The sequence below is a fragment of the Bos mutus genome, chromosome 1 (assembly GCF_027580195.1).
Source record: "Bos mutus isolate GX-2022 chromosome 1, NWIPB_WYAK_1.1, whole genome shotgun sequence".
NCBI lineage: Eukaryota > Metazoa > Chordata > Mammalia > Artiodactyla > Bovidae > Bos > Bos mutus.
In genome coordinates this window covers 147,927,038-147,948,893 of record NC_091617.1, presented here as the reverse complement: position 1 = coordinate 147,948,893, position 21,856 = coordinate 147,927,038, and the positions used below count along the sequence as shown (strand labels likewise).

The 21,856-nt window shown below is 39.3% G+C and overlaps 1 protein-coding gene across 4 annotated transcripts in view; it reads right to left on the bottom strand.

Annotated features, from left to right (window-relative positions):
- Window positions 1-21,856, bottom strand: part of ANKRD28 (ankyrin repeat domain 28) — a 216,046-nt gene that overhangs the window by 17,431 nt on the left and 176,759 nt on the right. For all 4 annotated transcript variants that reach the window (XM_070377138.1, XM_070377133.1, XM_070377135.1 and 1 more), the window contains exons 14-21: window positions 21,563-21,703; window positions 10,349-10,460; window positions 9,392-9,418; window positions 8,899-8,973; window positions 4,546-4,747; window positions 3,379-3,466; window positions 3,022-3,139; window positions 1,701-1,920 (exon numbers count right to left, since the gene is read on the bottom strand). In XM_070377138.1, coding sequence (XP_070233239.1) covers window positions 1,701-1,920; window positions 3,022-3,139; window positions 3,379-3,466; window positions 4,546-4,747; window positions 8,899-8,973; window positions 9,392-9,418; window positions 10,349-10,460; window positions 21,563-21,703 — 983 coding nt within the window. The remainder of the gene's footprint in view (window positions 1-1,700; window positions 1,921-3,021; window positions 3,140-3,378; window positions 3,467-4,545; window positions 4,748-8,898; window positions 8,974-9,391; window positions 9,419-10,348; window positions 10,461-21,562; window positions 21,704-21,856) is intronic.

The following is a 21,856-nucleotide window of genomic DNA, read 5'->3' as shown; positions in this document are numbered from 1 at the left end:
AAGATCATGGTATCTGGTACCATCACGTCATGGCAAATAGATGGGGAAACAATGCAAACAGTGACAGACATTATTTGGGGGGCTCCAAACTCACTGCAGATGGTGACTGCAGCCATGAGAGTAAAAGATGCTTGCTTCTTGGAAGAAAAGCTATGACAAACCTAGACAGTATATTAAAAAGCAGATACATTACTTTGCCAACAAAGGTCTGTCTAGTCAGAGCTATAGTTTTTCCAATAGTCAGGTATGGATGTGAGAGTTGGACCATAAAGAAGGCTGAGCATCAAAGAACTGATACGTTTGAACTGTGGTGCTGGAGAAGACTCTTCAGAGTTCCTTGCACTGCAAAGAGATCAAACCAGTTAATCCTTAAGGAAATCAACCCTGAATATTCACTGGAAGGACTGATGCTGAAGTTGAAGCTCAAATACTTTGGCCACCTGATGCGAAAAGCTGACTCATTAGAAAAGACCCTGACGCTGGGAAAGATTGAAGGTGGGAGAAGGGGAAGACAGAGGATTAGATGGCTGGATAGCATCACTGACTCAATGGACACGACTTTGAGCCAGCTCCAGGAGATGGTGATGGACAGGGAGGCCTGGCGTGCTGCAGTCCACGGGGCTGCAGAGTCACATATGACTGAGTGACTAAACAACAACAACAACAGTCAGTACTCAGAGTTGCAAAATGACCAAATGTGGCCAATCCTCAAGAAGAAAGCAATCTTTCTCAGAAGAAAAGAACAGAGCTCTCAATTCTGATACAAGGATTAATATGAAAATTAAAATAGTGTATCTAGAAAATGCTCATGAAAATGTTTGATTAAATTATTAATATAACTTTGCAAGATTCGTATTTCTCCTCTTTTACTGCAACTCAACAATTATTTCTCAAAATGGTTCCCAGTAAAAGAATCATGTGAAACAGTTTATTACAAAAAGATAGATGCTTCCTCTGTGGCAAGGCAATTAGCTGAAGTTTAGAACAGCCACCATATTTTTTTTAAGCAAGTGGATATTACATAAACAGGTAATTTCTATTTTCTGTACATTTTGAGGGAAAGTTGTTAGAATTGTCAGCTAGTTTTGTAGATATGTTCTTATGACTAACAATAACCTGAATGCTACATTGAGATTCAAAACAACAAATAAAAAATCCTTCATATCCTTGATAATACCCTAAGCACACACTTTGACAGAACTGATGTTTTACACTATACGTAACATAGTCAACTGTTATCTAAGATGAGCAAATCTCTCAACGTGCTGTTACTTAAATTATTTTAGTGACATTTCAAAAGCCAATCCTGTTTTTAACACCTGTCCTTTAAAAATAGCTTTATATTTCTCTCACTGACCTTTGGTGAGATTACCTGTAAAAGGACTAATGGCGACAATTATTCTCCTGCAGGCTAAAAGTCAGTCTGTCATAACCATGAAGCCAAGTTCACTTCACTGTGAAAGTTTCTAGTTTCTGCTTCTACGATCTATTCTACTAGGACTTCATTCTCTTAAAATGTTGAACATACATGTTACTGTTGATATAAGGATCTTAACTTGCAGAGTGCTCAGAAAACATATGCAGATTCCAGTCTAGAATTTGATCCATTCTCATGGAAGTCAGAATGTGTAACAGTTAGCTGTCTCTCTGTGGTATACAACACAGTGGGCAGGGGATGCGGGTCTGTCTGTGTACTTAACCATTGTAGCAGGCCCAGTGAAGTGCTGTGTATCCGTGATTGTCCACCATGGCTGGGTTTGCATCCATAGATGCTGCTGACTGCAGAAGGGCTCCAAGAACACCAATGTGTCCACAGGCAGCTGACAAGTGTATTGGTGTCCGGCCCCTGCTATCTCGAAATAAGCAGTTAGCACCATGTTGAAGTAATGCATCCACACACTCTTCATGGCCTGTGACTGCCTGAAAAGAAAATTTTTGCATGCCATTGAATACACTATGTTGGGTACTACATGCCAATGGTAGCTAATTAGGAATTTTAAAGTCTGTATTCCCCATGTCTTCTCACCAGTCAAGGCATTTATCATACTTTGAGTACTTTTTTTTGAAAGTGGCTTGAGAATTTAGTTACAGTGGTGATTTTTTCAAAATAAGAGTAATATGAAAACTAGGAAAAAGGGCCTTTTAATTGAATGAAAATATTTCAAAGATAGCCAGGACATGGAAGCAACCTAGATGTCCATCAGCAGATGAATGGATAAGAAAGCTATGGTACATATACACAATGGAGTATTACTCAGCCATTAAAAAGAATACATTTGAATCAGTTCTAATGAGGTGGATGAAACTGGAGCCTATTATACAGAGTGAAGTAAGCCAGAAGGAAAAGCATAAATACAGTATACTAACGCATATATATGGAATTTAGAAAGATGGTAACAATAACCCGGTGTACGAGACAGCAAAAGAGACACTGATGTATAGAACAGTCTTATGGACTCTGTGGGAGAGGGAGAGGGTGGGAAGATTTGGGAGAATGACATTGAAACATGTAAAATATCATGTAAGAAACGAGTTGCCAGTCCAGGTTCGATACTGGATGCTTGGGGCTAGTGCACTGGGACGACCTAGAGGGATGGTATGGGGAGGGAGGAGGGAGGAGTGTTCAGGATGCGGAGCACATGTATACCTGTGGTAGATTCATTTTGATATTTGGCAAAACTAATACAATTATGTAAAGTTTAAAAAAAAAAAAAAGAAAATTCCAATATAAATCAGTTTTCTATTAAAAAAAAAAAAGATAAAAATGTGTAAGAAAGAGAAGAAAAAAAATGTATAAGACTATTCAAGATTTTAGGGTTTTAAAATTTTGTTTCAATATTGTTTCTCTGGATTAAGTTATGCTTTGTGGTTGCTTAAAATCAGAGTTCAAAAACTGAGACAGTGAAAGAAACAGTAAAGATTATTTGGTAAAAACTTAATGAAGAAAAATATAAACACAGCCTAGTTCAGTTTTAGGTAAAATGAGGTCATAAAAACTTCAGGAAAGAATGCTCTGCTTACCCCTCTGTGCAGCGCCGTCCTTCCCCACCTGTCTTTGGCATCGACGTTCGCGCCTTTGTTGAGCAGTGAGTACACACAGTCTGTGTGCCCGTTGAGCACAGACAGCATCAGAGGAGTCCTGGGCAACGACAGGAGCAGCCCCGTCACCACTGAGACCTCGCCCCTGAGAGCACACTGAGCTGGCCTGCTTTCTAAACAGGTCTTTCTCTGACTCAGCTTTAAAGTATACTTAAAAAGCTGTGTTGGACGTTGCTCAGTTACACACTATGCCAGACTTACCAAAATAGGGGCAAAAGTATGAAGACGGAAAATCTGTCTTAGATCCTAAAACTAATTAAAAAAATGATGAAAACTTACTGTCCATTTCCATCTTGAATATCTACTGCATTCTGTGGTTCGGCATTTCCTATTAGTAGCCGTAAGCATTCCGAATGACCATTTGTTGCTGTAAGGGATATTTACAACTTTCAGCAATTATATATACATATATAATGATAAAGTAGAAAATGTCCATCTTAAACCACATTTTCTTGATATAATTTTAGACTATTCACTGAGTTTAACAAGAAAGAAAATGCTCATGTGATTTCGCGCTCCGGTGGTGGCAATGTACTTTGGAAGGGCAGCCTGCCTCCAGACACGGGGTGACACCACAATCAGACAGGTCAGTCACATTCTCCTTTGCCAATGGCTGGTTTCAAGCTCTGCCCGCTGAGACGTTCAGAAGTCTGAAGGGCATCTGGGAAATATTGTTATCCCTGATAGTGAAAGTTCTCCTTTTTTCCTGATTTTAGATGTGCTCCTTGTGATGCTTCAAGGAAATTCGGTTTAGTCCCATCTTTTTTTAAACTGATTCACTGACACTGACACTCAGTACACAGCAGCTAGGTACTGACGAGCGCATAGTGTATGGGGATGAGAAAAATACCTGACTAGGACTCCTTCACCTATAACGGTCTTGAATTCGTTATTTAAAATCAACACTGCCTTGTAGTAATTCCTGTAGAGAGCGGTAACTCTTTATCTGTAGTGATACACAGAGAGTACCGAGTCATCACAGTGGCAGGGTTATGTGGCTTTCCATTTTCACAAATCCACAACATCACAAAACACTCCGTGAAGTAGTTCTCACATGGCAGACACTTTGTAACCCCTGTCTGATTAAATGTTTAATGCAGTACCCTGGTACAGTAAGTAAAATATTTATCAGTTGTTAAATGAAAGCACATACCAATCCAAGATAATTTCCATCAAAATGAAGTAAAAATGTATTGTGCTTTTTGGTGTTGCTGATAAAGTACTTCAAAAGTCAGACTATTATATAAATCCAATTTCTAAGGTAGATAGTATTTTTTAAAAAGTGATATAATCTTGCTGTTGTCTTTTCCCTGAGAGTAGAATCATTAGAATTTTTACAATCAAAATGTTTAAAACAATTACCAGGAGTATAATATACAAGAAAGTGAAAAAGAAGAGAGTATTAGATGGAAAGTGGTAAATAAAATCATTCAGTCTTTAACATACCTGCTGCATGTATAGGTGTTCTCTTCAAAACATAATCTTTGACTAAGATTGAGGCTCCCTGATTAATGAGAACATCCACGCATTCTACACGGCCCTTAAATGCTGCCAGGTCCAGGGGGGTTCTTCCACTACCGTTTCTCACGTCAAGGTCTAACAGAGACTGGACTAACACTTCCAGGGCTTGATGGTGACCATGATAGGCCTAGGGACAAAGAAAAACATGAATTAAAATAATACGTATATTCAGATTAACTAAATTCTTAGAAACCCTAGAACATAAAGGAGTAAGTAAACTTGTCTTCATGTAATTGTATTTAAGATGATCCAAAACTTCTGTATTGATAATTAAGAAAGTTAACTAAAATTTTTCTAATAATCAATTAGTAGGCCGCAGTGTTAGGGATGAGCCTTCCACAAATAATGAAAGTTCAAATGACAGGTGATCTTTTCACGAGTATACAATGTCTGGTTTATGGCAGCCACTCTGTGATGTGTGACATGGGTTCTAAACAAGATTTCACATTAAGTCTCTGATTCCAAAGCCCAGGTTCTTCATCATAGTTTAGTGTCCCACTTCACCCTGACAGAATGTTCAGTTCAGATCAGTCACTCAGTTGTGTCCAACTCTTTGCAACCCCATGAATCGCAGCACGCCAGGCCTCCCTGTCCATCACCAACTCCCGGAGTTCACTCAGACTCACGTCCATCGAGTCAGTGATGCCATCCAGCCATCTCATCCTCTGTCATCCCCTTCTCCTCCTGCCCCCAATCCCTCCCAGCATCAGAGTCTTTTCCAATGAGTCAGCTCTTCGCATGAGGTGGCCAAAGTACTGGAGTTTCAGCTTTAGCACCATTCCTTCCAAAGAAATCCAAGGGCTAATCTCCTTTAGGATGGACTGGTTGGATCTCCTTGCACTCCAAGGGACTCTCAAGAGTCTTCTCCAACACCACAGTTCAAAAGCATCAATTCTTCGGGGCTCAGCTTTCTTCACAGTCCAACTCTCACATCCATACATGACCACTGGAAAAACCATAGCTTTGACTAGACGGACCTTTGTTGGCAAAGTAATGTCTCTGCTTTTCAATATGCTATCTAGGTTGGTCATAACTTTCCTTCCAAGGAGTAAGCGTCTTTTAATTTCATGGCTGCAGTCATCATCTGCAGTGATTTGGAGCCCCCAAAAATAAAGTCTGTCACTGTTTCCACTGTTTCCCTATCTATTTCCCATGAAGTGATGGGACCAGATGAAAGAATGTTACTACGCCTCAATCACAAGAGAGAGTAGCAACTGAAGCTCAGCTAGTACTTGTGCCCTGTGATTTCTCAAAGTAAAATGACTACCCTATCCTACAATGTGCCATATTTCAAACAAAAATTTTTCTTTTCAAAAATATTTAAACTGAGCCCTGCTGGAATAACTGCTAGGTGCTAGGCACTGTCCTACAGTACAGCAGAGCAAGAAGATTTTAAGATTTGTCTGAAACTCCCTCTTTACACAATCTGAAAAAGGGGCTCTCCAGAGAATTCACTTCAAAACCAACATGTCAACTGAACATCTATCACGCTTATTGGACTGGACACTGAGCAGACATGAAGGCAACAAAGACGGTTCTGGTGGGGAAGGAATGTCTTCTCTGTTCACTCATGTCACCCCTTTTAGATGAGGAATGAGCCATTTTCTAATACTGTTCAGACCTGCAGCTTAGCACATACTGGCAAAGCTGTAAATAATCCCATGTGAACTTTTCATTTAGAATTGAAAAATATAAAATCCTACCATGTTTGTGCTAACTATCACTTGCTTCTAAAAAGAGGTATTTAGCTAGAAAGAGGGCCCCACACTGTATCAAAGGGCTGTTAAGCTACTTCTTGTGGGAAATGTCACAGAGGACCAGCAGGAGATAAAGCTGCTCTGGGCCTTACTGATCCCTTGATGTTTCTGACTCCTTCAAGGTGAAATGACTGGAGATCACTGAGCTCTACTGTCTGAGGATCACCTCTAGGCTTGTTCTTCAGTTCAGTTCAGTTCAGTTCAGTTGCTCAGTCATGTCTGACTCTTTGTGACCCCATGAATCGCGCACGCCAGGCCTCCCTGTCCATCACCATCTCCTGGAGTTCACTCAGACTCACGTCCATCGAGTTAGTGATGCCATCCAGCCATCTCATCCTCTGTCGTCCCCTTCTCCTCCTGCCCCCAATCCCTCCCAGCATCAGAGTCTTTTCCAATGAGTCAACTCTTTACATGAGGTGGCCAAAGTATTGGAGTTTCAGCTTTAGCATCATTCCTTCCACAGAAATCCCAGGGCTGATCTCCTTTAGGATGGACTGGTTGGATCTCCTTGCAGTCCAAGGGACTCTCAAGAGTCTTCTCCAACACCACAGTTCAAAAGCATCAATTCTTCGGCGCTCAGCTTTCTTCACAGTCCAACTCTCACATCCATACATGACCACTGGAAAAACCACAGCCTTGACTAGACGGACCTTTGTTGGCAAAGTAATGTCTCTGCTTTTCAATATGCTATCTAGGTTGGTCATAACTTTCCTTCCAAGGAGTAAGCGTCTTTTAATTTCATGGCTGCAGTCACCATCTGCAGTGATTTTGGAGCCCCCCAAAATAAAGTCTGACACTGTTTCCACCATCTCCCCATGTCTTTCCCATGAAGTGATGGGACCAGATGCCATGATCTTCATTTTCTGAATGTTGAGCTTTCAGCCAACTTTTTCACTCTCCTCTTTCAGTTTCATCAAGAGGCTTTTTAGCTCCTCTTCACTACCAGGTCAATAAAATCACACCACTAAAAGAAGGACAGCTAGACGCCAGGGTGGTGTGTGCACTGGGCTCCTATCCTCATGATGTCTCTGACTGGGTTAGGACAGGGGCTTGGGTGTCTAGCATGTGTGAAGGCAGGACCAGGGCCAGTTTCCTCAGCCCTCAGGCCGGTGTGTTTTCACTGCAGCAAGTTGTCCCGGATTGTGAGTTTGGAAGGAAAAAAATCACTTAGGTAATTTCTGAAAACCATCTAGGGACAGATACAAAATGCCAAAGTGGTGGTATAACCACATTTCACTGAACCTGATTATAAAAATCACAAAATTGTTTCAATTTCAGCTTAAAAATAATATTTGGCACACCCCTGTTCATAACAGCACTATTCACAATAGCCACGGAATAAAATAACTAGTTAAAGGAACTAATCTTTTTGAGATAATGTATTCAAAAACTTGACAAAGTGCTTAGTCTGGCACTTAGTAAGTGTTTAAGAGATGAGGTGCTATTATTGTAAGAGTGATGAGAACAATGCAGGAAGAACTGCCTAGTCATCTGCTCAGACATCATTTCTTGCCACCCATAGTAAAACGGCTATTTTCTCCATGCTGGCTTTGCAGTTCCAGATGACTTATTTACTATGCAGGCCTGGAAGAGTACATAGTATTTCCAAAGATCCAAAGGGCAAGGAAGCAAGGAGCTTCAGCATGTCTTCTTAGTTATTTAGACCATGGTAGGAAGTACTGCTGGGGAGAAAGGGGCAGAAAGATAAGGCAGAAAATTCAATGTACATGTGTGTCAGTGTCAGAAAATAGGCCAGAAGAATATTAAGACAAAAAATGATAGTATTTGTGAGAGGAAACAAATGGGTCACTGAACTTTTAGTGACACACACTAAGTACAGACCCTTAAAACAGTTTACTGCACTTGAAACCAGAGGTCTCACTAACAGTGACAGGGCCCAATTCTCCTGACTCTTAAAGTCCCCCACCTCCCACAACATGCTGTGTTTCAAAGATAATTCTTCTTTCAGCACAGAGGAATGAGATTGAGCCCTGCCTGAAATCCATAAGGTAATTCATTCCTATATATGACTTAACTGTCACACTCTCTCCTAACCTCCTCTTAGTGATGAACATTAGTGACACTAGAAAATCATGAAATTAAATCCTATAGCACAAGCAACCGAAGGACCAGTGAACACACACTTACCACCCCAAAAATCACAAAGTAAGCAAAACATTGTAGAAATGCCACAGAAATTATTGTTCTTGTATTATCTGCTTAAGAATGCAGAAGCCATTCCACTAGGGCGGGTCATTTTAAAGTTCACATCTCAGGCATATTCTCTCCTTAGAGCAGGTCTGGGGGAAATTAAACTCATCCCCCTCTCCTTTTTTTTAAAAGACAAACAAACAAAAGCACATTAAAGAATTCTCTGTATTAGGCAAGTTCTTACAGCCTTAATTCTACGATCATCATTATTAGGACCCAAAGTTCTCCGTCCTAGTTTGAGTCAACACAAACAGGTATGAGATATTTTCAGTAAACCAGCCATCAAGTTGGCTGTGAAGGCAGTACTTACAGCCAAGTGTAAAGGGCTTATTGTTGCTCTATTGTCTGAATCATTCAGCATGTCTGTTCCCGATGTTTCCATTAACTGAGAAAGAAAAGAATTTTAAATGTCAGAAATGGCACTTTTAGACATACCATAGCAGTTATTCCTGGTCCCCCTCCCCCAAGTTCAAATCCATTTTTAGAGTATAAGTGGATACTTGACATGAATTTAAAAATCCCAAAACATTATATTATGAAAACTAAGCTCAAAAACCTTACAGAGTGGATTATCCTGAAAACTTGGACCCCAAACTAAGAGTTTTGAGGGAATGGCTACAAACTCCGACTTTGAAAGAAATGCTGTTTAACTGCCACCAAGTGAGAACCACCTCCCTCCCCCTCCCTTACATGATTTCTGTCACCATCTTTGTTCCCAGGAATGTGTCAGACAGGCTCCAGTTCGAGTGACAGCAAATACTTAAATACTCTGAATAGTAGTGGGAAAACTGATTAATACTTACAACATCTAAAGGAGTTTCACTTGCAATCTGAAATAAAATTTAAAATAAAAATATTGAGTTGAAGAAGCAGTCATATATAGTAAAGAGATAAATGCAAACTATATGTCTTTATTTACCTATGGCTTTGTTAAATTCCCTTCTGAACTTGTGCTTTGCCTCCAAAAATTTATAGTCTTTTTTTAAGTAAACAACTTAAAAGACTAGACCAAAAATCTATATACATGGGTCTCAGATTTTAGTCTAGAAATACCATACTAACCTAAGGAAATAGTATTTCTGCAGCAGGGTTCTAAATGCTATATTAAGTATGACAACCTCCTTTTTCTTTTTTATACCCACGCTTCTTGAATTTTACTCCCCCTTTAAGGAAAGCAATGTTAATTTATAAGTAAACTTAACTGAAGAAACCTGTAACGTGAGGCATGTACCACACACCTGAGAATCATGTAACTTGCCTTTTGGTTTGGCTGAGTTGGGTGAACGGTGTATACATTCAGGAATGAGACCACATTTGAAATAAAAAGTTCCTCTGCAGCAGATGAGTCTCCCTTCTCAGGACAGACTGCTAGTAGACTGGGCCTTTCAGAACTCCTAAATATGCAGGGGGGATCTTCTCATAGGGACATGTATTTCTCACATATGACAAAGTTACAGTTTAATGCCTTCTGGAAAACGTTTCACGAGGCAGGGGCAGTGAATGTTAGGTGGGCATGGGGGTTTCTAAGGGAAGGACACAAGGAGTCCTCTCCAGAGATCTAATTTCTTTCTGTCCCCTTTCTCTGTGAAAGGGAAAAGGGAATGAAAGAAAGCTTAATGAGGCAAGTGTGAATTTAAGATGGAAAGGGATTCTAAAGATATTACAAGGCATTTATTTCTTGATTCATTTATTCTCATTGTCATTACATTATTAGAACATAAACTCACACTTGTCCTTCCACAAGAACTCAGGATTCTTACCAGCTGAAGACACAGACGGTGACCATATGCAGCTGAATAATGAACGGCATTGTATCCTTGCTTGTCTCGGATCCCTGGATTTGCATCATTTCTTAATAAGTATTCCAGGCACCTATTAGAGTAAGACATATTCAAAATTCTAAATCCTGCATTTTAACCAGTGATAAAAACAAAGACAAACTCAAAACTGGCAATTTTTCTTACACTTGAATAATGTAAAAATCATAAATATACCTACACTACATAAATTTATCATTTAAATGACACCAACTGTAAGTATCATAAAGCCACAAATAAATGTTCGTAAGAGAATCTTCTTTATCCACAGCTTGTCCATGTACGGCACCAGGCAGCCTACTCAGTGTTTGACAGGATTAGATTCCCAGTGGCGGGAGCGTCCAATCTATCTGGACCACAGAGTAAGTATGATATCTCATTAGGAAGCTCAAGAAAGGATGTAGAAATATCTCCCAAAACCAAGATGAGAATTCAAAGATCTTGCTTTAGAGACCTGGAAAGTGTGGGAACAATGCACAACTGGTATACAGGTAACAAGGGAGATCTTCTCACAGGAAACAGACTTTATTCCTGTGCTATTACACTATGAAGAAAGCAATTTTAAAAGGACTTTAAGGTTCACAATTTGTTGTAATTTTGATAAATGTTATTGTTACTACAGCCAAAAAAAAGAGTACTGAATTAGAAACTAAAAGATTTATCTCTAGAGTTAGTTTGATACCATCCACCTTGGACAAATAGTTTCTTCACCTTTATGGTGAAATGGCTTTTGTTTATTCATCTTACAGATGGAGGTACAAATTCAACTAAATAATCTAAACACCATTCATGTTTTTTATTAAGTCTGCTTTAAAAACACAGACATTTCACTCAAGGGCATATCTTTCTATCTTTAATCAAGTTCTCTAGATGTGAATGATAAAACAGCAATAGTTCTCCTTACAAAGACTTGAATACAAGACAGATTCTATCAGTGGAACAACCTATTTTAAGATAACTTGCTGATACATGAGTACAGGGAAAAAAAGATTTATTTAAGGAAAGAAAAACAAGTAGGTTAGTTCATGCTTACTTTCTGAAGTAGGAGGCAAGTCTCAAAGCACTACTTACCGTGACTATTTGCAAGTATACAGCATTAAATGGTTTGAAATAATTCAACCATAATACATCCAGAAGTTCCTATCAATCACAGTGTTTAATAGTTTACCTTCACATTATTAGATGATTTGTCTCCTACAGCAAAACAAAGACTAAAAGTTGATTTACAACTATAAAATTACTTCTATTGCCATGCCTTTCAAATTTTGCTAAAGCAGTATGAATTTTCATAACTACTTTGTAAGCATTATCTTTAACAAATGAAAAAATTACCAACATTCAGGAAAAGTAAATCACTTGCTCCCAATCTTTTGGTTAGAAGCAAGGACTAGACCTCGTGTCTTTTCTTCAGGTGGTTCTTGCTACAAATGCTTCAGCACAGGGGTTAATGAGTTAGTGACACTTTAACATGGGTGTTTATAAAATACTGAGCCACAAAACTGCTTAATCTTGAAAATCTAGACCTCACTTTTGACTTGCAATTGAGAAGGCAAAGAGTCGATCCTCACTTTCTCACTGTAAGTTAACACATGGTCATTTTATAAAACTCAGAAAATTAAGACAGGAAAATTTTCTATGAAACCCTCCTTCCCCTAAAATTAACTATATATATACAAAATCTGGAGGAATATTTATGGCTAAATATCTCCTCCTTCCCCTAAAATTAACTATCTATGCAAAACCTGGAGGAATATTTGTGGCTAAATACCTAATAAACCACACTCACTGTTAAATACTTTGTTTTCTTCATCTGTTAGACAAATTAAATATCTTCATTCCAATTAGCATGTAATTTAAACCGGGGAGATGCTCAAACCATTTAAATTTCTCCTACTCTTCCTCCACCACCATAACTCCTACCACTTTTTCTGGACTGAATGCAACCCACGTGCTCCATGGCTGGTCAGAGCCCTGGGAGAGGAGCACGTACCCAGGGGCAGGGAATGGGGCACTGTCAGCAGACGCCTCCGACTCTCCCTGACCACAGGGCACACACAATAGTCAGTGCTTACATAAGACAGGCATTAACCATAGTTTAAAAACTATGGCTCATCGTTATAGGAAGATTGTAATGTATCAGGTATTGTTTAAGCAATTTTGATACTCTATCTCATATGACACTCTACCTTAATATGCTATAGGAGATCAGTGGAGAAACAACTCCTGAAAGAATGAAAGGATGAAGCCAAAGGAAAAACAATGCCCAGTTGTGGATATGACTCATGATGGAAGTAAAGTCTGATGCTGTAAAGAGCAATATTGCATAGGAACCTGGAAAGTTAGGTCCATGAATCAAGGTAAATGGAAGTGGTTAAACAGGAGATGGCGAGAGTGAACGTCGACATTCTAGGAATCAGTAAACTAAAATGGACTGGAATGGGCGAATTTAACTCAGATGACCATTATATCTACTACTGTGGGCAAGAATCCCTTAGAAGAAATGGAGTAGTCATCACAGTCAATAGAGTCCAAAAGGCAGTACTTGGGTGCAATCTCAAAAATGACAGAATGATCTCTGTTTGTTTCCAAGGCAAACCATTCAATATCACAATAATTTAAGTCTATGCCCCGACCAGTAATGCTGAAGAAGCTGAAGTGCAATGGTTCTATGAAGACCTACAAGACCTTTTAAAACTAACACCCAAAAAGAAGTCCTTTTCATCATAGGGGACTGGAATGAAAAAGTAGGAAGTCAAGAGACACCTGGAGAAATAGGCAAATTTGGCCTTGGAGTATGGAATGAAGCAGGGCAAAGGCTAATAGAGTTTAGCCAAGAGAATGCACTGGTCATAGAAAACACCCTCTTTCAACAACACAAGAGAAGACATTACACATGGACATCACCAGATGGTCAATACCAAAATCAGAATGATTATATTCTTTGCAGCCAAAGATGGAGAAGCTCTATACAGTCAGCAAAAACAAGACCAAGAGATGACTGTGGCTCAGATCATGAACTTCTAATTGCCAAATTCAGACTTAAATTGAAGAAAGTAGGGAAAACCACTAGACCATTCAGGTATGACCTAAATCAAATCCCTTATGATTATACAGTAGAGTGACAAACAGATTCAAGGGATCAGACCAGATAAACAGAGTGCCTGAAGAACTATGGACAGAGATTCGTGACTTTGTACAGGAGGCAGGGATCAAGACCAACCTTATGGAAAAGAAATGTAAGAAGGCAAAATGGTTGTCTGAGGAGGCCTTACAAATAGCTGTGAAAGGAAGGAAAGTGAAAAGCAAAGGAGGGAAGGTAAGATAAAGCATCTGAATGCAGAGTTCCAAAGAATAGCAAGGAGAGATAAGAAAGCCTTCCTCAGAGATCAATGCAAAGAAATAGAGGAAAACAATAGAATGGAAAAGACTAGAGCTCTCTTCAAGAAAATTAGAGATACCAAGGGAACATTTCATGCAAAGATGGGCTTGATAAAGGACAGAAATGGTATGGACCTAACAGAAACAGAAGATATTAAGAAGAGGTGGCAAGAATACACAGAAGAACTGTACAAATAAGATCTTCACGACCCAGACAATCATGATGGTATGATCATTCACCTAGAGCCAGACATCTTGGAAAGCAAAGTCAAGCGGGCCTTAGGAAGCATCACTACAAACATCACTCATAGAGGTGATGGAATTCCAGTTGAGCTAATTCAAATCCTAAAAGATGATGCTGTGAAAGTGCTGCACTCAATATGCCAGCAAATTTGGAAAACTCAGCAGCGGTCACAGGACTGGAAAAGGTCACTTTTCATTCCAATCCCAAAGAAAGGCAATGCCAAAGAATGCTCAAACTAACACACAATTGCACTCATCTCACATGCTAGCAAAGTAATGCTCAAAATTCTCCAAGCAAGGCTTCAACAGTATGTGAACCGTGAACTTCCAGATGGTCAAGTTGGATTTAGAAAAGGCAAAGGAACCAGAGATCAAATTGCCAACATCCTCTGGATCATCAAAAAAGCAAGGGAGTTTCAGAAAAACATCTACTTCTGCTTCATTGAGTACGCCAAAGCCTTTGACTGTGTGGATCACAATAAACTGTGGAAAATTCTGAAAGAGATGGGAGTACCAGACCACCTGATCTGCCTCTTGAGAAATCTGTATGCAGGTCAGGAAGCAACAGTTAGAACTGGACATGGAACAACAGACTGGTTCCAAACAGGGAAAAAGAGTCCGTCAAGCCTTTATATTGTCATCCTGCTTATTTAACTTGTATGCAGAGTACATCATGAGAAACACTGGGCTGCATGAAGCACAAACTGGAATCAAGATTGCTGGGAGAAATATCAATAACCTCAGATATGCAGATGACACCATCCTTATGGCAGAAAGTAAAGAAGAACTAAAGAGCCTCTCGATGAAAGTGAAAGAGAAGATTAAAAATGTTGGCTTAAAACTCAACATTCAGAAAACTAAGATCATGGCATCTGGTCCCATCACTTCACGGCAAATAGATGGGGAAACAGTGGAAACAGTGACAGACTTTATTTTCTTGGGCTCCAAAATCACTGCAGATGGTGACTGCAGCCATGAAATTAAAGATGCTTGCTTCTTGGAAGAAAAGTTATGACCAACCTAGACAGTATATTAAAAAGCAGAGACATTACTTTGCCAACAAAGGTCCATCTAGTCAAAGCTATGGTTTTTCCAGTAGTCAGGTATGGATGTGAGAGTTGGACTATAAGGAAAGCTGAGCACTGAAGAATTGATGCTTTTGAACTGTGGTGTTGGAGAATACTCTTGAGAGTCCCTTGGACTGCAAGGAGATCCAACCAGACCATCCTAAAGGAGATCAGTCCTGAATATTCACTGGAAGGACTATTGCTGATGCTGGCCACCTGATGCAAAGAACGGACTCATTTGAAAAGACCCTGATGCTGGGAAAGATTGAAGGCAGGAGGAGAAGGGGATGACAGAGGATGAGATGGTTGGATGGCATCACTGACTCAATGGACATGAGTTTGAGTAAACTCTGGGAGTTGGTGATGGGCAGGGAGGCCTGGTGTGCTGCAGTCCATGGGGTCACAGAATTGGACATGACTGAGTGACTGAAGTGAAACTCATGGCCATGTGTTAGGTCAGACTATTACTCCCACTTCACAGACGAAATGCACAGAGTTTAAGTAACCCACCCAAGGTCTCACAGCAATGACAGTACAGGTATCAAACCTAATGCTGTCTTACATGCATAACCAAAACAGTTAAAAAGGCTGCTGAATGCAAAGTTGTATACAATAGTCAAATGTATTTCTCTATTTCATAGCAAAAGGAAATTTAAAGATAAGATTTATTTTGGCAGTAAAAATATGAAATACTTAGAAATAAACCTAATGATTATAAAAGTTCCAAGAAGAATGTATGATTCCATTTATATAAGGTTAAAAACAGGCGAAAATACACAATGCTATTAGAAGTCAAAATATGATTTCATTTTTGTGAAAATCTATCTCCATTAAAAGTGTATCTTACGTTTAGATCTTTAATCCATTTTGAGTTTATTTTTGTGTATGGTGTTAGAAAGTGGTCCAGTTTCATTCTTTTACAAGTGGTTGACCAGATTTCCCAGCACCACTTGTTAAAGAGACTGTCTTTAATCCATTGTATATTCTTGCCTCCTTTGTCAAAGATAAGGTGTCCATATGTGCGTGGATTTATCTCTGGGCTTTCTATTTTATTCCATTGATCAATATTTCTGTCTTTGTGGCAGTACCATACTGTCTTGATAACTGTGGCTTTGTAGTAGAGCCTGAAGTCAGGTAGGTTGATTCCTCCAGTTCCATTCTTCTTTCTCAAGATCGCTTTGGCTATTCGAGGTTTTTTGTATTTCCATACAAATTGTGAAATTATTTGTTCTAGCTCTGTGAAGAATACTGTTGGTAGCTTGATAGGGATTGCGTTGAATCTATAAATTGCTTTGGGTAGTATACTCATTTTCACTATATTGATTCTTCCAATCCATGAACATGGTATATTTCTCCATCTATTAGTGTCCTCTTTGATTTCTTTCACCAGTGTTTTATAGTTTTCTATATATAGGTCTTTAGTTTCTTTAGGTAGATATATTCCTAAGTATTTTATTCTTTCCGTTGCAATGGTGAATGGAATTGTTTCCTTAATTTCTCTTTCTGTTTTCTCATTATTAGTGTATAGGAATGCAAGGGATTTCTGTGTGTAAGACCAGAAACTATAAAACTCCTAGAGGAGAACATAGGCAAAACACTCTCTGACATACATCACAGCAGGATCCTCTATGCCCCACCTCTCAGAATATTGGAAATAAAAGCAAAAATAAACAAATGGGACCTAATTAACCTTAAAAGCTTCTGCACATCAAAGGAAACTATTAGCAAGGTGAAAAGACAGCCTTCAGAATGGGAGAAAATAATAGCAAATGAAGCAACCGACAAACAACTAATCTCAAAAATATACAAGCAACTCCTACAGCTCAACTCCAGAAAAATAAACGACCCAATCAAAAAATGGGCCAAAGAACTAAATAGACATTTCTCCAAAGAAGACATACAGATGGCCAACAAACACATGAAAAGATGCTCAACATCACTCATTATCAGAGAAATGCAAATCAAAACCACTATGAGGTACCATTTCACACCAGTCAGAATGGCTGCGATCCAAAAGTCTACAAATAATAAATGCTGGAGAGGGTGTGGAGAAAAGGGACCCTCTTACACTGTTGGTGGGAATGCAAACTAGTACAGCCACTATGGAGAACAGTGTGGAGATTCCTTAAAAACTGGAAATAGAACTGCCTTATGATCCAGCAACCCCACTGCTGGGCATACACACTGAGAAAAACCAGAAGGAAAGAGACACGTGTACCCCAATGTTCATCGCAGCACTGTTTATAATAGCCAAGACATGGAAGCAACCTAGATGTCCATCGGCAGATGAATGGATAAGAAAGCTGTGGTACATATACACAATGGAGTATTACTCAGCCATTAAAAAGAATACATTTGAATCAGTTCTAATGAGGTGGATGAAACTGGAGCCTATTATACAGAGTGAAGTAAGCCAGAAGGAAAAGCAATAAATACAGTATACTAACGCATATATATGGAATTTAGAAAGATGGTAACAATAACCCAGTGTACGAGACAGCAAAAGAGACACTGATGTATAGAACAGTCTTATGGACTCTGTGGGAGAGGGAGAGGGTGGGAAGATTTGGGAGAATGGCAATGAAACATGTAAAATATCATGTAGGAAACGAGTTGCCAGTCCAGGTTCGATGCACGATGCTGGATGCTTGGGGCTGGTGCACTGGGACGACCCAGAGGGATGGTATGGGGAGGGGAGGGAGGAGGGTTCGGGATGGGGAACACATGTATACCTGTGGTGGATTCATTTTGATATTTGGCAAAACTAATACAATTATGTAAAGTTTAAAAATAAAATAAAATTAGAAAAAAAAAAGTGTATCTTAGTGAAATATATCTATGCATTCATAAACACATGTATCTATAACCACATGAACACAGAAAAGGCTATTGACAGATATATAGTAGGTCTGTAATTCTGATGACAGTATGGTGCTGCGGCTGCTAAGTCACTTCAGTCGTGTCTGACTCTGTGCGACCCCACAGACGGCAGCCCACCAGGCTCCTCTGTCCCTGGGATTCTCCAGGGAAGAATACTGGAGTGGGTTGCCACTTCCTTCTCCAATGCATGAAAGTGAAAAGTGAAAATGAAGTCGCTCAGTCGTGTCCAACTCTTAGCAACCCCATGGACTGTAACCTACTAGGCTCCTCCATCCAAGGGATTTTCCAGGCAAGAGTACTGGAGTGGGGTGCCATTGCCTTCTCTCGATGACACTATGAAGGACATGAAATGATTTACATAAATTTATGGAAATACCTGTGTTACTGGTAGTTATCACAGAAGAAAAGGCATGAGGAGGTCGTCTTCTTTATACGTAATCAGAATAAGCACCCCCAGCCCCAGGTCCTCACCCCTGTGCTCATAGGCAGCCCTATTTCTGTTCAAATGGCAAAGAGAGTTTTGTTTATAAGTACTGAATACATTTAATACTTTTGTTTGCTGAGTCATGACTGCTTATAGTGATTGCAGGCATCAGGATGATGGGGACAACTAGCAGGGTGAGTAGAAATGATGTCATGTATTTTTCCAACATTGATGGAAATTGGACAGAGGGACACACAGAGAGTAGAATTGTGCTATTAACTGTACATTAATAATCTGCCTCAAATGCGGGAGACCCGGGTTCGATCCCTGGGTTGGAAAGATCCCCTGGAGAAGGAAATGGTAATTCACTCCAGTATTCTTGCCTGGAGAATCTCATGGATGGAGAAGCCTGGTAGGCTACAGTCCACGGGGTTGCAAAGAGTCAGACACGACTAAGCGACTTCACACACACACACAATTATAATAAGTTATTATTTGTCACTTTGAAAACAGAGAACCAATGGCAGTGTGTCAAAAATCCCACAGTGTATACAATGTTCCCTGGGGAGGGTAACAGGACATTATCAAACAACTGTTCAAGAAGGAAACCAACAGACACAAATTACTAATAACAGTATTTGAAGCCATGGGAATTTATTTATCCTTTTAGAAAATATTTCACTCTGGCTTTGGCAGCAGAATGAATTATTTCAGATTCTCTTATTATTACCTAACCTATTCCAGGGATTTATAGCCTTGGAATCCAAAAAAATAAACCAACGCTTTATTTCTACTATGTAAGCCTCCAAAACTTGCTGAGAGAACGCCTCTGGTACTCTGTGGTTACTGTGGCGTAGAGCTTCCAGAGGTTCCCAGGGAACAAATCAGAGTTAATAAATGATGGTGTTAGAGAAGACCTCAGGGATTCTGATACTTTAAAAATAAGAGAGAGGCTCCAAAAACAGTGCTAGATTCTTTAACACACATGACCTCAGTTTTCCGCACAATTCTGAGAATGAAGTCTACTTCTTAGAATTGTGGGGAAAACTGAGGTCATGCGTGTTAAAGAATCTAGCTTCTCTGGTGGCTCAGACGGTAAAGAATTCGCCTGCAATCCAAGAGACCTGCATTTGATCCCTGGGTTGGGAAGATCCCCTGGAGAAGGGAATGGCAACCCACTCCAGAATTCTTGCCTGGAGAATTCCATGGACAGAAGAGCCTGGAGGTCTATAGTCCGTGGAATCCCAAAGAGTTGGACATGAGTGAGTGACTAAGACTTTCACTTTTTCAGGTTTCATTCTCATTTTATAGATAAGTAAGTTTTTGCCTAACAATTACTTGCTCAGGCTCAAAGAGGATATTATGAAGACCTCAACACTTAAACTGGGTCTTTTGGAATAAAGCTCATGTTCTTTCTAGTACATCAGGCTGCTTGTATTGATACTGAGAATTAAGTGTCTAAGTAATAAATATCTCTAGCCTACTGCTCAAAACAGCTTATATTAGTTAATAAAACTAACAATTTAATTCACTTCAGTGCTAAGTACAGTTCTAAAGAAAAAGTAGACTGGCTTAAAATAAAACCACAAATCTCAAACAGTATAGGTTGAGCATTGTCATTTTTATGTTTTTGTGTAGGAATTCAGGTTTAACTGTCTAAGGGCAGGAGGAGCACGGGGTAATCTCTGTGTCTATGTGACCTCAGTGGAATTTATGCACATCACTGGGCAATATCCAATAAGCAGTTATGGGAACAGTGGTAAAGGACTACCGATGTGATCTAGTCATTTTAGCTATCATCTATTTTAGGAAAACCTATAAACCAAATCTTGAAATTATAAAATTTATAAAATAGAGAATAATCAACTCACCTAAGTTTACCCAAATACTTTCTGACTTACAAAGTGTTTATCACATATTTTCTTTAAAGCTCTACTGCCCAAAAACATAATTCAAATAATTTACAGCTTCTCTCAAAAACTATTCTGATATATACGGAACTGTATATATTATATATTTCTCCAAAAAGAAAGTATAGTAATTCTTCAGTATCCAAGGGGGATTGGTTCCAAGAGTGCCTGTGGATATCAAAGACCATGAACCCTCAAGTCCCTTATAAAAAAATGAACATAACCCTACAATGAATATAGTCAGCTCCCCAAATCTGCAGATGCAGAACTAGCAGACACAGAGTGCTGACAGCGTATTTACTAGAGCTTTCAAGATTAGAATTTTAACCACAAATCCAACATAACAAAAGGGATTTGCAATTACAGTCACAGATTTTATAATAAATTAATATTTGTGAGTAATATCATTAAATTATGCTTTTTATAAGGAAATAGATCTCTATTAAATGCAACTTCCTTGAAGTATATTTTATAAAATCTTTCCCTCAAAACCATTGTTTTTATTTTCTACCCTTCACTGACTCAGACTCATGGGGAATACCACAGATCCTGAAGATATCTTCTCTGTCTCTAATGAGCTCATTTTCTTCCAAGAAGGCAATATACATTAAGGTACAGACATCTGACCAACTTCAGGTGAAAATTAATTATGAAAGAATTTATAAATCTCTCATTTGTTTTTATTAAGTCATCCTTGGGCAACATTTACTCACTCGCTGTCTACATAATTTACTTAAGTTAATATTTAGTACCAACTATGTCCAATTCTGCCAGTTCAATTACTCCCCATTTAAACACACATTTACAGGGATCCCTTGGGAATATGATGCTCTATCTGAAGGATACTGGTATTCCAATCTCCACCCTATCCTCTTGACGGCACTGTCTGTCTACCTCTTGCCTCTCCTTTTCCCTGTGATACACTCAGCACTGCTGCCTCTGAGAAGTCACGTGGAAAAAGCTTGGAAGTGGTAGATACTAAGATGTGCTTTTGGAAGGGAGGACAAAAAGGGACCTTTATACTTCTTCTACCACCTCATTAGTTCATAAGGCAGGTTGCTGAGTAGAAGCAGGTAGTAATAACTATGATTAAGAATAACTATAAAAACAACTTATTTTCCACACTGAACACTCAGGGAAAGAAATAATAAAGAGTACAAAAAGGAAATACAAATTTGCTATGAAAGCCGCCACCTGTCTGCAGGTGCTGGTCCACAGAGACGACGACCCTGCACTCTCACCACGAGACACTCACTTGCCGTCCGTGTCTGACGTCGCTGCGTAGTGCAGGGGTGTGCATCCTCGCTCATCAAGGTCATTCACGCTTGCTCCTGAGCCCACAAGAGCAAACAGGCACTGGTAGTTGCAGTTGGCAGCAGCGTAATGCAGTGGAGATCTTTTTGCCCAAATTAATTAAAAAGAAAAAAAAAAAGTCAGGGACACACCCCAGGAAATAAGAGCACAGCTGATCCACCCAGTTATAAATACTGTATTTATAGTAAGTTGGAGGTTGATTTCTGCCATATACTAAGTCTTTCAAAGGGCCAGA